The 14,858-nt window shown below is 44.8% G+C and overlaps 1 protein-coding gene across 2 annotated transcripts in view; it reads left to right on the top strand.

Annotated features, from left to right (window-relative positions):
• The window catches only part of PAH (phenylalanine hydroxylase), a 69,345-nt gene extending 54,831 nt beyond the window's left edge, over positions 1-14,514 (top strand). For both annotated transcript variants that reach the window (XM_064491657.1, XM_010990023.3), the window contains 7 exons: positions 464-599; positions 1,841-1,910; positions 5,829-5,885; positions 8,183-8,278; positions 8,813-8,946; positions 12,071-12,186; positions 13,887-14,514. In XM_064491657.1, the coding sequence (XP_064347727.1) occupies positions 464-599; positions 1,841-1,910; positions 5,829-5,885; positions 8,183-8,278; positions 8,813-8,946; positions 12,071-12,186; positions 13,887-13,930 (653 nt within the window). In that variant the 3' untranslated portion in view covers positions 13,931-14,514. The remainder of the gene's footprint in view (positions 1-463; positions 600-1,840; positions 1,911-5,828; positions 5,886-8,182; positions 8,279-8,812; positions 8,947-12,070; positions 12,187-13,886) is intronic.
• Positions 14,515-14,858: the final 344 nt, after the last annotated feature.

Below are 14,858 nucleotides of genomic sequence, written 5' to 3'. Positions count from 1 at the left end.
GGGTAGTCTGTGGGAAGCACATACAGAAAAGCTGGCAGTGCTCCTTTCATACTCTTCCCTCCTGGGAAGTGGAGTGCGAATTCCCTCCGCACTCTGGAAACACGAGAAGTAGGGAATAAGTGGTCCCCCCTAACAAACATTAATGAAAGCTAAATTTATTGGATGTTTCAAATGTACTAGGCTCTGTGTTCAGTACTTTATGTTTATTAGCTCTTCTCATTCTCACAATAACCCTAAGAAATATCTGTCCACATTTTGCAGATGAGAAAACTGAGGCTCAGAGAAGTGAAGTTATTTGAACCAAATCACTCAGCTAGAAAATACTGGGGCATAGACTTGAAGCCAGTTCTGCTTGGCTATCCACGCCCATGCTCCTGGACAACTGAGGGTACTGCTTCCATACCTAAAGGTTTTCAGGCTTTCAGTGATGAGGCGTTGAATTTTCTTCTCCTTTGCTTCCCAGCTTGCACTGGTTTCCGCCTCCGACCTGTGGCTGGCCTGCTTTCCTCTCGGGATTTCTTGGGTGGCCTGGCCTTTCGAGTCTTTCACTGCACTCAGTACATCAGACATGGGTCCAAGCCCATGTATACACCTGAACCGTGAGTACTGTCCTGCTACTAGTTGCCAGCCACAGTGAGTCCATCTCTCCCTGCTCCAGGAATAAGGTTTGGGTTCACCGTGGGCGGGTCCACAGGACCGGTTGCCTGGATTGTTTGATGATAGTACTAAGAGAGAAACTCATCTCTTCTGGGGAGTTCCTCTGTCCAGACTGTACTGATTTGAGATTTGGGCATCTTGTGAATCAAAGAGTCAGATCTGCTCTGAATGAGAGAATGAGAATTCAGACTGCAAAGAAACTGCAGAAGTCAGAACTACAAAGGTCCAAAGGAGAAGAGGAAGAAGGGATGGCCAGGCTATTTCAACACCTCCTGAAGATAAACATCTGTGTGATTCTAATCTCTCTTTGCCAAGATTGTGTCTCAGTTGGTGGTAGAAAATGACTGGCCGTTATGCTTCTTACTTTTAGCCACCTTCTGACTAGAGATAGAACTTAAGCAATTTATATAAAAAGTCAGCAGGACACCCAAAATGATCTTTTTCTGCCCACAAAGTTCATTACTATAAATCAGAAAAGACATGTTCCTAATAAGCCTGGCACATAAAGTGTTAAATAAATGTACGTTTTCTTCTCTGACTCCAGAATATTATTACTATTATTACTATTAATATTATTTAGTTCCCATGCCAAAAGCAGACCAGAATGTGCTCCTGTGTGGACAGTGAAGAGAGAAAGGGTAGAAAGGGTTAAACTGAGAATGGATTTCCTCTTCTATTCTCAAATACTTCCATCAGAGAAGGCACTGCTCCTCATGGGGTAGACTGTGGGAAGCACACAGAGAAAAGCTGGCAGTGCTCCTTTCATACTCTTCCCTCCTGGGAGGTGGAGTGCAGATTCCCTCCCTGAGCATATTGTATTTGCCCAGGGATGTCAGTACCAAGGAGAAGACTTGGGATGGGGCACAGCTGACCCACAGCTCGCTCAGGTGTACGAGAGGATGCCCATTGGCTCTTCTGTTCTGCATCCTACCGAGCATACAGCTGAGACCCCCCGGCTGCTGTGCCTGCCCCTTTCCCTTACTTTTCTTTCCCCTTCTTCCTTTTCTCTTGTACTTTGTCTCAACTGATCCCAGGCTTCACATGCCACTTATTCTTAGGAATGAGGTGGCAAGAGTGAGTGAGTTGCTTCCTTTCTTCCTGCACACTTCTCACATAGAAAGACCGAGTCCAGCATGGCGGATAACCCTCCTCCCCTCCCAGCTCTGTGCTTTCTGTTTTTCAGTGACATCTGCCATGAGCTGTTGGGACATGTACCCTTGTTTTCAGATCGCAGCTTTGCCCAGTTTTCTCAGGTGAGGAACTGATCTCTTTAGCTTTCTAGTTACAGGGTTGAGACCTGGATTGCTCACATAAGTTAAGTCCATGGAGGGGCCCTCCCATCCTCTGTAATGGTAGAAATCATGTACAATTCTGTAATCTCATCCCAGATGGGTATGTGGTCCTGTGGAGATGACTAATTACCAGTTCCACAGACTACAGGGTGGAATGGGTGAATCGGTCATCTTCTAGATTACATGTGTATTATTGATTTAGCTAATCTCACTTGTTCTACCAGGTGGAGTTTAAAAGCCTTTTCATCCATGAAAGCTTCCCTGATCCCCATGCAGAAGTAACCTCACCTTCTTCCAAGTTCTCCTGGCACTTCTCCCCTCCTCTTTAGGGACTTTGCCACTTCCTGCCTTGTCAGGCAGTCATCCTGGTATACACTTTAATTAAGTAAGATGGCATCAGCCAAGAATCCAATGCTGATAGTCTGACTCAGAGTTGGCAAAAAATAAAGAGCCAGTTGCCTTGCCACCCTCATCAAAGCAGCAGGCTAGGCTTTGATCATCTATCACAGTGGTGAGCAGGCTCAAAAATGCTTTTTGGATGAATGAAAGAATCCCCCTAGTGCTCTCCTGGCACTGAGAGGCAGCCTCAAACCATGGCTGGGTAGCTGGGATGGTCGAAGAACTGAATGGTGCAGTTGTGTAGCACAGGGCAAGTTGCCAGTCCACCAGGTGCCTCAGTCACCACAGATGTGGGTCAGTAAGAAGCCCTCCCTGGTAATCGTCTTCCCTCAAGGAAGAATAACGACCAAGTGGAATGACCCATGAGCAACTGCTGGGCCAAGTATGAATTTCAGAGTAATGGGATTATGTGTGAATTTCATAAGCATTTTCCCTCATCTGAAAGAAATAAGTATTTTACACTGTTGAATGAAGAGGCTACAACTTAACAGCAGAAACAAACAGAAAGCTGAATTAACTGCTTGCTAAGCAAGGAAGAATAGTACTTACTAGATGCAACCTCTTCAAACAATGAAAATGGTTGCTTTTACGTGGGTTTTTGGGAATTGTGAAGTTCGGAGATTTTTGGACTTTTAGCAGTGGGAGTGTTTAGAAGTTAAGTGAACTTTTAATTGTGGAAGTATCACCACTGGACTGAGGCTACTGCTGACCAGCTGACTCTCAGAAGTGTGATTCCTGTTGCTAAGATGTCACTGATTGTTTGAGGTAGCTTTAAAACCAGGATTAGTTACTATGAACCCCCCGCCCCACCAAAAATCAGTATTTTTCCTTGGGGAAGAGGAACTTCCTATTCTCATTACAGAAGTTATTCTGCCCAGTCAGAGGCTAAGTGACCGTCCCCCTCAAGCTGTTTCCATTTTGGGGATCTCCCCAGAGGAGGGGACAGGTACCTGAGTCAGTAGCTACTGGAGTCACTGGTGTTCACGGTTGCAACTTTGACCTGGCCAGTCCCAAGGCAAAAAATCATTTTGAAAGTTCCCTGAGCACATTCCTTTTGGATCTAAAAGCAGGACTTCCTTCCCACTGGAGTGCAGCGTGGAGGGGGGATGAAACACTTTGGGCCCCTTGTTTTAGGCAAGATCTCGGTTCACAAATAATGGTGACTGTGAGCACAGGGCACTGTTTCAAAACTTGGATTTATCAATGGCTTCTGTTAGACTCAGGACTGTGGCATGTCTGGGCAAGGTGGGTGGAGCAGAGATGGGGAAGGGGTAGGAGAGTGGAGCCAGGCTAAGTCAGTGTCTGAATTTGGTTCACTCTAAATCAGACAGCATTTTCTCAGCATGTGATGGGCTGGGCCCAGGGAGGGATGCAGAGGTGAAGACCGTGTAGCTTCTCACTTCAAAGTGGCCCAGTGTGGGTGGACCTGGCGACTGTCATGCTAATGAAGTAAGCCAGAAAACGAAAAAAAAATACCATATGGTATTGCTTATATGTGGAATCTAAAAAAGGGAAACAAATGAACTCACTTACAAAACAGACATAGAAAACAAACTGATGGTTATCAGCAGGGAAAGGGGGTGGGGAGGGATAAATTGGGAGTTTGGGGTTTTCAGATACCAACTACTATATATAAAATAGATAAACAACAAGGTCCTACTGTATAGCACAGGGAACTATATTTAATATTTTGTAATAGCCTATAATGAAAAAGAATATGAAAAGGACTACATATATATAAAACTGAGTCACTATGCTATATACCAGAAATTAACATAACTTTGTAAATCTACTATACCTCAATTAAAAAAACAAAGTAGGCCTGGTCCTTAGTCCTTCTCTCTGTCTACACCAGTTCCTTTGGTTATCTCATCCAATCTCATGGCTTTAAATACTGTCTCTACTCTGATGATAAACACATTTATATCTCTAGCCCAGACTTCAGTCCCAAAATTCAGACTTCCATATCCACTTGGATGTCCAATAGACTTCTCATCCTGTCCAAAACGGAGTTCCTCACCTTCCACTCAAACCTTCTCCAGCCACAGCTCTCTCTGTGTTAGTTCATGGCAATTCTACCCTTCCAGTTGCTCAAACCTAAAGCATTATTGACTCCTTTCTGACAAGCTCCACAATCAGTCTTTCATAAAATTCTATGTGTAGAATCTATTGCCCATCACATCCCCTGCTACCGACCTCATCTCAGCCCGCTTGCTTGTCACGCTGATGACAGCAGTCGTCTCTTAACTGGTCTTTAAGCCTCTACCCTTGACCTGCTACAGTCTATTCTCATACAACAGCCAGAGTGAATCTTTGATGACACAAATCAGATCTTGCCACCTCTCTGCTCAAAATCCTGCAGTGGCTCCCCATTTCACTGAGAGGATAATCCTAAGCCCTAAAATAGCCAAGAAAGTCCTACATGATTGACCTCCAGATCCCTCTTTGAAAACACCTATTGTCCCCCACCCCTTACTCTGCTCTAACCACAGTGGTCCTTCCCTGTTACTTCAACCAGCCAACACTGCTCTTCCTTAAAGAGATTTTTCATGGGCTGTACACTTGGCCTATACAATGCTCTTCCCTCCTTTCCAATGATGCTTACCCTGGAACCTTATTTAAAATCCCAGCCTCCGCACCCCCACCCCACTTTCCTGGCACTCTTAGTTCTCCCTTGTCCCTTTCTCCTTTTGTTTCTTCTTTCCAAAGAACTTACCACCTTCTAACATACCTATGTGTATGCTTACTAATTACTGTCTCTACCCACTTAAATGTAAACACCATGAGGTCAAAGGTCTTTATCCATTTGGTACCCTGCCTGCCACATGGAAGGCACTGAATAAGTATTTTTGGAATGAATGACTGCATATAGTAGGAAAGAAATGTATATATTTGTATATATAAACTTTATCTGATACAAGGCAGGCTGGAGCAAATGCTGTGAAAGAGACAGACCACAAGGGGAATTTTGCATTTGGAGCTACAATGAGAGGTGGTCCATGACATTCCAAATGCTCTAGCTACGTATATACCTGGACAGATACCAAGCATCTCTGCAGGTCTCCTGTGGTGTCTTCAGGGTACATCTCTGAGTCTCATCTAGTGTTCCAGGAATGTTCCACTTGAACTATGGAAGAATAACCACTGAGCCAGAGTCAAGAGATGAAGCTTTAGACACAACCTACTGTGTAAGCTTGACCAGATTGTCTCCCTTCTCTGTGCCTCAGTTTTCTCATCTGCAAAGTGAATACAAAGGACCAAGTGATGGAGAAAGGCTTCCCTCATTCTAGAGATCTGTGATTCTATGATATGTGGTCAGGGAAGACTAGACAGAACAATCAGAGTTTATCTGGGCCCTTCTCAAGGCATCTAACCACCCATCCCCTTCCTGTGGTCAAGTACAAGGTTGGAACTGAGGGTAACAGTTGGAGGTCAGCAGATCCCAGCCATGCCAGTGACTTTGTTTCTCCACAATTACAGGAAATTGGCCTTGCCTCTCTGGGTGCACCTGACGACTATGTGGAGAAACTTGCAACGGTAAGTTCCCTCTCTCCTTGGTGCACAGTGGGAGTGCCTCAGGTCTCTGAAGCTTTGCTTCTTCCCTAAAAGCCAGGTCCTTTGGGGAAAAAATCAGAATGCCCTCAGTTATGTTTGCACAAGTGACATTTCACATCTTGAACAGATGTCTACATGTAATGTTAAATAGGGTGTCTTGAAAACACCAGCAGGCTAGAGTGATAGTCCTTGAGAACCACTTGTGGCAAGTATCTGGATTCACAGCTTCAAAGACGGAATATTTACTCTCTACCCCTGCACTGGAGCCAGCATTTCTCCTTTCTCAGACACAAGGTAGAAATGAGGGTGGGCTTTCCCCTTCTAACTGAACACTTCCTTCTCCCCAGTGAAAATGATGACACTCATGGAAGCGATGGAGGCAGCAACTCTGCACAGCAGGGACTTTCCTTCCCACAGACCTCTTTCCAACTTGAGAGCATCCCTCCCCAGGCTCTAAACCACATTTCTTAGAATGTGCTCAGCTTGGAGGATGAGAAATTAAACTTTATAATGGAATTAGGGAATGCAGATGAATAGAAATATATCCTTAAGATGTGTCAGTTTAGAAGTTTATGAATTCAGTTTATCAGAAGGCCCCAAACTCCTGGATTCCTTCTCACTGACCAGCTGCTCTGAGACCTTGGGCAAGTAGTTTTTGCTTCCTCATCTCTAAAAACAGGTACAATCGTTTATATACTACCCATCTCAAAGGGATATCATGAAGGTCTCGAGGGCCTAAAGAGTTAAATTTGTGTGAATGTGAGTTTTTAAGTGCCAGGTGCTGTAGTGATACAAAAAGCAACTTTCCTAGAACCAGCAGAGCTTGAAAGTATCTCTCACTTGTAAGAAGAAAATAAACTCAGAGCATCGTGTGACCTGCTGTAATAATGATAAAATATTCATCACCAATCTAACTTTAAAGAAAAATCTTATTATTGATATACTGAGCTAGGAACAGTCTTGGGGTCCCTGCTCGGCCGCTGAGTTGCTGTGTCACTGTATGCATGTTGCTTGACCTCTCTGAGCTAAAGATTTCCCATCTGTATGTGAGGAGGACAGACTGACTGAGTTCTGACAGCCTTCCCAGGTTTAACATTCTCTAGTGCAATAAACAGACTTTTAACTAGAAATCCACCCCTAATTGTCCAAGACTGTGACTCTTTCCAGCAGCTAACTGGGTCTTGGCATTCTCTTAGCCCTGTTCAGTAGGGTGATGTCAGAATTCCAGGACCATATTTCTCAGGTCATTTATCTAGGACATGTTGGACTGAGAGCTATTGAAAGAAAAAGATTTGGTTATTTGGGACGATAAGTGAAGTGACTGACAGGGTTTTAACACAGACTGTTGGATGATTGGGATATTGAAGAATAACCTCTGAACTGAGAACGAACTCTGAGTCCAAAAAAAGGAAGCAGGCAACTCCATATGATGAAGTGTACCGTGGGCAAGTTACTTACGGGCAGGGTTGAGTGGATGACGAGCCAGAGGCATTCACAGCCACACTCTGTGCCATTAAAAGGGTACAGGGGGATTTAAAGAGGCCAAAGCTAAAGACAGAATCTGACTACTAAGGGAGATGCATGCCCACACCGACAGGAACCAGGGTTTTTCCCTCCCCCTGGCGGGAGGGTGTCTCATGATCATTATTCTTTGCGGGCCGTTAACCATCTGCATCAGCAAAAGGCATTCTTCCAGTTTTCATACCAGATGAAGGGAAAAGTATAAGTCAAAGGGGAACTTACCTGGTCTGGGTGCATTCCTTGTGAGTAGGCTAGAGCTCAAGTCATGAAGAAAGGGGAGGGGGTTGGACTGCGGGCCTAAGGTGGAGCCGACAAAATGCAGTCAGTGTGGTTCAGCCGCACACAGATGGAAGGCCCCCTCGTTGATTCTATCACGACCCAATCCCCTACCTCCCACTGCAGAGTGGGGTTGTCTGGTAAGTCTAGCCAACTTAGGGGAACATCTCGATGCCACAGAGAAGAAAGCAAAAGGGGTGGAGGAGTTCCTGCCAGAGAGAGTCACTTGTTGGAGGTACCCTTTCGGGGCTTCTTCAGTACTCCTCCACTGCTTCCCATCACATCTTGCATTCAGCCAACTCTTGATTCACCAGGTGACTTGATAAGGTAAGATGTAGGACACAAAACATGACCCCAGGTCATGATGATTCAGAGAACAGACCTGCACAAACTCTCACCTGGGCAGTCCTGTCCTTGGCCCTGTGTCATCTGCTGCCTTTCCCTTCCTTGGGGTGTGCTTTCAACTTAACTTTCCATTTCAGATTTACTGGTTTACTGTGGAGTTTGGTCTCTGCAAACAAGGAGACTCCATAAAGGCATATGGTGCTGGGCTTCTGTCATCCTTTGGTGAATTGCAGGTATGACCCTAACAGGAACCAAGGATGGATCTGAATTCAGTGGGTACAGCAGCCCATTCTTCTCTTTGTGCCTTTGAAACCCACTTACATCCACTTTGAGATTCAAGTTGCGGGCTTTTTCCTCAAGTGATTTATCTCTTAGCGTCTGTGATTTGGTCAAGACTGTGGGTGTTAGAGGTAGAAATTAAGCTGCAAGTACATGGGTCACCAGGAAGAGGGGTCTCCTGAGCCCAGGGTTGAACTGTGCATCAGGATGTATGCAAATACACACCAGAAAATGGGGTTGGCTCACAACTGTATTGATCATCTTCCTTGAAAATGGTTGAGATAAAATACTCCTTTCTATCTTGATGTTGGCTTTAGATGAGCTGTGAAGGTTATCTAGCAGATGCAAAATAATTTAGTTTACTGCATTTGGGCTGGGACGTGGAGGGAATCAGGATGAGATGGGAGGGGATGCACAAATGGCCTATGGGATGTGGCAGGAACTGCCATCCCTGATTTAACCATGAAATTTTCCACTTGGGGCTGCAGTACTGCCTGTCAGGCAAGCCGGAGCTCCTTCCTCTGGAACTGGAGAAGACAGCTGTGCAGAAGTACACAGTCACAGAGTTCCAGCCCCTGTATTACGTGGCTGAGAGTTTTAATGATGCCAAGGAGAAAGTGAGGTGAGGGGGTGACCAAGGTGGGTCGGCAGCTCTTGGGACCTCCTGATGTGGTCTAGTGCCACTGATCTGTGGGTGGTTAGCCAGGAGAGTGCATTCCAAGACCGACAGCAACAGCATGCATCAGCAGAGTTATCTCCCCAGCCTCCCCTCCCTTGTCCCTTTCCACGTTCTGTTGGGAGAAGTTCCTCCGTGGGACCCGACCCCTATTTCATAGCTTATTGGCTGAACATACTGACCCCTGAAAACAGCTCTGCCACCTGACCCCAGCTCTTTGCAGCCACCAAGTCTGTGGACTGAACCCTCCTACGTACAGGGTGGCCACAGAGGTCCCCCTACCAAACCAGTCCTAGAAGTCTCTTAAGCTGGGTAACTCCCTTGTTCACTTTATCCTCCTAGATACCTGCATAACTTGCTCCTTCACACCTTCATCCATGTTCAACCTCTGTGTTTCTTTCTCTGACCAACCTATTTAATATCTCTACCCATCCCTGCCCGCCAGTGCTCCTTCCCTCTTTCTGTGATTTATTTGTCTCTTTAGCACTTACCAGTGTCTAAAATCTTACACGATTTAAAGTCCATGAGGAAAGGGATTTTTGTCCTTTCTATTTCTCGCTCTTTCTCCAGCCCCTAGGACAGGGCCTGACACATTGTAGGCACTCAGTTAGTAATTGGCAAATGAGCCAGTCTCAGAAGCAGCTCAAAAAGAGGCTGATGGAGTGGTACCTGGACTCTGAGACTTGGCTTTCTGAGACGATGGCCCTGCCATTAACCTGCTTGAGCAACTCTGCCTCCAGCAGGAGATGGGCCAGGAAGAGGGTCTACCTGGGCAAGGCAACCATGATACCATTTTTTACCACTTCAATTTTTCTATCTTATCAATGTTGGATAATAGACATAAGGCATATCAGCTCTGGGACCCTATGAAGCTGGGCATGTCAGCTTTCGATGCTTTGGGCGTAGGTAATAAAAAGTAAAATGCTCGCCCACAAGTGTGTTTTGTTTGGCCCCAAACAACTCCCTCTCCCCCCTTTTTCCAGGGTCCTCAAGTCCTCCATGCCATTCTTGTCTAGTTTTCTTCTAAATTTCAATCCCTTACTGGGAGCCTTAGCCTTCTAGCCCCTGAAAGTTACACTCTGTCATTTCCGAGACCCCTTTAGGGTTATGGACTTTAGTGGATTCATGCGTTATTCCATCTAGGTAATTGTAGTAACAGGTAAGATAACTTGGACCTATTTTGTACCAGTGTTCTAAGTGCTTTTCAGGCATTAATTTATTTAATCATCAAATAAGACTACAAAGTGTGCAGATGGGTGTGCAGAAGCATAGAAGGGGTAAATAACTCTTCCAAGGTCATGCACATAGTAAATGTCTGGCCGAGGGTCTGGACCCAGCAATGGGGCTTAGAGCCAGGACTCTTAACCTCTGTGTCACACTGGGATCACACGTAGACAGCCTTTCTGGAGATGACCCCCTAACCCAAGAAGTGATCAGTCGTAAGCCAGCAGGGAAGACTTTGCCAGGACATGGGCTTCTCAGGCCTTTGAAATCCCACCTGCTCTGCTAGCATCCGGGGTCCGGAGGAGACACCCACAAAAGCTCCAATCTGCTGAGCGATGACTCACAGAGCCAAAGAGAATTCTAAAGAACAAGTTTCAAAAAAGGAAAGGATCTGAGCATCTCTGGGATACCCTCCGAGCACTGGCTAAAAGAAACTAATGCCAGTCATTTTCAATTTCAAGATTCAAGTTTTAGCAGAGATAGGGCTGAGTTTGGTCATGTACCTACTCCGTGGCCAGAGGAGGGCTGGGCCTGAGACTGACTGTCCAGCTGATGTACCTTCAGTGGGGTAGAGGTGGATTCCCCAAAACAAAAATGAGGTGCACTCTGGGAACAAGAGAGAAGAGGTGAAGAGCAGGCCAAGTCACAGATAAGTATTACCTGGTTTGTGTCACCAGGTCGGCTGAGAAAGCTCTTTTCAGAGAAGAGAGGGAGAGAGATACCTAACTATTTATTCGTCATGAGTCCTCAGTCACCCATAAAGATAACAGCTAACACTCACACAGTCCTGCTCTTGTTCCAGTTTTACAGAAGAATAAAGAAACCGAGGCGCAGAGGAGCCCTTTGCCTGTGCCGTGAGGGCTGTAACTGGCAGAGGCAGGATCTGAACCCAGGCAGTCTGGCTCAGGAACTTGGGTTTCCCGCTACTCTGTTGCACTGCTCTTGCCAAACTTGGAGAGCCCCACTAGCCTGGCTTATAACTGTCTCAGTACCGTGGCTTCTGCTCTCACTGGAAGACCTTAGAGATATCATTTGTGATGTCTTTGCATTTCACAGGTCATTGGGGACTATCTTACGAATTATATTGTTTGATATCTTTCATAAAGCCCTCAACATGGTGCATTCCTCCCAGACCGAAAAGTAATGCACTGGGAAGGCAGGGAAGTGAACAGCCCAGAGTCAGGCTACCTCCGTCCTTTCCCAGCTCCATAATGTATTGCCAGCATGACCTTGGTAGTCACTTAGCTTCCTCAAGCCTCAGTTTCCTCATCTGTGAAATGGGAATAGTAACAGCACCTTCCTCCTAAAGTTTTAATGAAGATTAAGTTAGTAATAACAGTTGCTAAGAGTATAGAACAGTTTGGGTACAAGGAAGCTTTCCATCTGTGTTAAATTTCATTAACAGTGTACTGTTTTCTTCCACTCTTAAGAGCTATGTTTCCCTCTTTGCACTAATTGTCAAGCATCTCAAAGCTTATTTTTTTCTGCAATATTCTTTTGCTGGATTTTGCTTACTCCTTTTATTTTGTTTAATGATAAGAATTTTGGCCTTATGTTCTGTGCTTTTATTGTAAGCTACTTCTGACTTTTGGGAGGTGAGTGACTAAATACCTATGTGCGTAAGTGTATTTGTGTATACACACGGACACACACATACAGCACGCAAAGGCTTCCGAAGAGGACCTCCCTTCTCAGCCTGGCTTCTAAAGCCCCTGTTCTGTCTGGTGAGGTTTCTGTGCTGCTAATAGTGAGGTTCAGTGTGCTACTCAGTGAAATGCCACTGAGAACTCTTTTGAAATCATTTTTCCCCAAATGGTGCCCTTCAGATCTATGGTTTTGGTTTCAGGAACTTTGCTGCTACAATCCCACGGCCCTTCTCGGTTCGTTATGACCCATACACCCAAAGGATTGAGGTCTTGGACAATACCCAGCAACTTAAGATTTTGGCTGACTCCATCAATAGTAAGTAATTTATACCCTTTGAGGCCACTCTCCCATAAATACAGGATTGTGTTTTCTTTCCTTCACCAGAGGAACAATAAGAATTGTATTAAATATTTAAGAAGAAAAGTATCTCCAGGTAAGCCATTGACTTATTGAGAGAGAAAAACTCGGCAAAGAAGCCAAAATTGCCTTGAATGTTCTTTCTTCTTTGACCTTCCTAGATTCCACCCCACCTCCTGCGATCACAGGGCCTTTCTGTCCTGACTTGTCACTGCCAGGTTCCTTTTTCTCCTTTGCATCTCCATTCCTTTTCCTCTAATTGTCCACTGGATCTTTTCTCTGACTGGAGTATCAGCCCCTAAGAGACAGGTTCAATCTACCTTATTAACCATACAGTACCCACAAATCCCTCTCTCAGAGCACTTACCGTTATATTTTTTGTAATTGCTTACTTGTCTGTCTCGCCAACTAGACCTGAGCAGAGGGGTATAGCAGGTTTGCTGTCAAATCCCCAGCATTTAGCCCTATTCCTAAAGATCATATTAGATTGAACAAATGCACAAAACCACCAAAGGACTGAGCCAAGAGGGAGAAAAATGTAAGCCAAGCAGGGGTTCCTACTTGTATAATGCTAACAACAGCCAAAGGGCAGATGGGTTTGAAATAGCCCTCTATCACCCTTCTGATGTTGCCTGAGGCAACTTCTGATACGCAGAGCTAGCCCATTATAGCCATTCCCCATTAGGCACGCTGCCTGCAGTCAGCCACTCTCGAAAAGCCCCAGGCTGCTCACCCCGACACAAGCCGTCTTGGATACTCTGCTGGGATAGATCCGTTCACCAAGGAGTCCAGCCAAGGGCTCTGGAGGCTGGGATGTGAGACAGGAGGGTCAGGCCAAAGGTGTTTTCTCTCTTTTTCTCACTTCCCCGAGAAAACAAACATAACACCATAGGCTTTTGTTTATAAGGGAATTTTGAAAATCACAGAATAACAAATTTAGGAACTGAAGGGTCCTTAGAGCTATGTGACCTGATATTAGGCCCCATCACCCCTCTGTGCTTTTAGTTCCTCAGGATCTAGGAAGGGGTGAGGTATATCTGTCTCCAAGGTGCCTTCCTCTTCTTTGGAGAGGCTGTGTCCCTGTGGCCTCTTGGTGTGTGGGAAGTTCAGTGGTCTGAGCATCTAGGCTGAGCTACCTGCTTAGGCTGGGCCTTCTCAAACCTGGTGTGCATCAGAATTGCCTGGAGGGCTAGTTAAAGATTAACAGTCCTGAGTCATATCCCCAGAGCAAAGCCACTAACCTGGTGGTAAGACTTGGGAGTTTGTTTGTAGTAAGGCCCTAGGTGATTCTGACATAAGAGGCTTGTGTGAACCACACTTTTAGGTTCTACAGCTTAGCTCCGTGCAAGCAGCTGTGGATGGTCATGCGAAAGAGAAACAGAACAGCTAATGATTCCCTGGGGAGGAAACCATCAACGCCATCCCTGAGAAACAGCCTAGGGAAAGAGGAAGCCAATCACATTAACAGCCCTGGCACTTCCTAAACAAGGGATCACCTGTGCCAGGCAGCCCAAAGCTCCCACCCTAGCCAAGCTGGATGTTCCCTGAAGGTTGGGGAACCTACACCCTACTGAATCCCTCGTGTTTTACACACTGTGGACACTTGAAGGTTGTTTGTTCATGATAGGAGTGGCTCATCTGTTTGTTTTCCTTTGCAGGTGAAGTTGGAATCCTTTGCAGTGCTCTCCAGAAATTAAAGTGAAGCCATGAACAGAACCTGATGTGTCAACTGAGGATCTGTTGATAGAAACTCAATTACTTCTTTTATTTCATCTGAAAAAGTCTGAAAAGCAAGCCTTAGTTTGAAATGACAGCCTTAAATCCTTTTTAGAACAAAGTGGGGGGAATCAACAAATAAATCAAAATAATCTGAAATGACAGCGTATTAATACGTACCCAAAAGCAGAGTGCTGGGTCTTTTAGGGTCACCTTTGATTTAGGGATGATAATCTATACTCTCAATTGAGTTAAAAATCAATAATCTGTCACATTTCATCAAAGTTAATTAAAATTTGGGACCTGCTTTCTTCAGCCTTCCTGAATACTTTTGTTACTTGGCCGTAGAGAATGCCTAAAGGAGTATATATCACTCAATGTGAAACGCAAGTCTGTCAGAATTGAATTTCTGGATTTCATATAAATCTTAACCTACAAAGGTCATTTTCTATTTCAGTGAACTATAATTCTAATTGCTGCTTTGTTATCTTGCCTTTGTAGATCTTCTTTAATTCAGGAGCCTGTTAAAATACTTATAAACATTAAAGTTCATAGCATGGTATCAAAATATTTCTGTATGTTTTATTATAATCGTAAACACTGCTGTGGAAGGTACTAGAACTTTCCACCTGACTCCCACAACTTGCAGTGTCATTTTCCAACTCGTCAAGTGTGTTTGGGGACACATTTTGAAGACACTTAAAATGCAGAAGATGTTTATTAAAGGCCTGGCTGGTAGATATTCAGTAAGTATTCATTGAATGAATAAGGTTAATGCGTTATTAAATAGCAAATCCAAACAAAAGTGAGAATTTTAATTTTGTTTAAAAAACTTTAGTGGTTACAAAATTTTGCAGTTTCAGAAGTTTCTTGGAATGAAATATTCCTCCCAGTGCCATAGGAATATATTAGCT

Source organism: Camelus dromedarius, chromosome 11 (assembly GCF_036321535.1).
Source record: "Camelus dromedarius isolate mCamDro1 chromosome 11, mCamDro1.pat, whole genome shotgun sequence".
Taxonomy (NCBI): domain Eukaryota; kingdom Metazoa; phylum Chordata; class Mammalia; order Artiodactyla; family Camelidae; genus Camelus; species Camelus dromedarius.
This window is presented reverse-complemented; position numbering and strand designations above follow the sequence as displayed.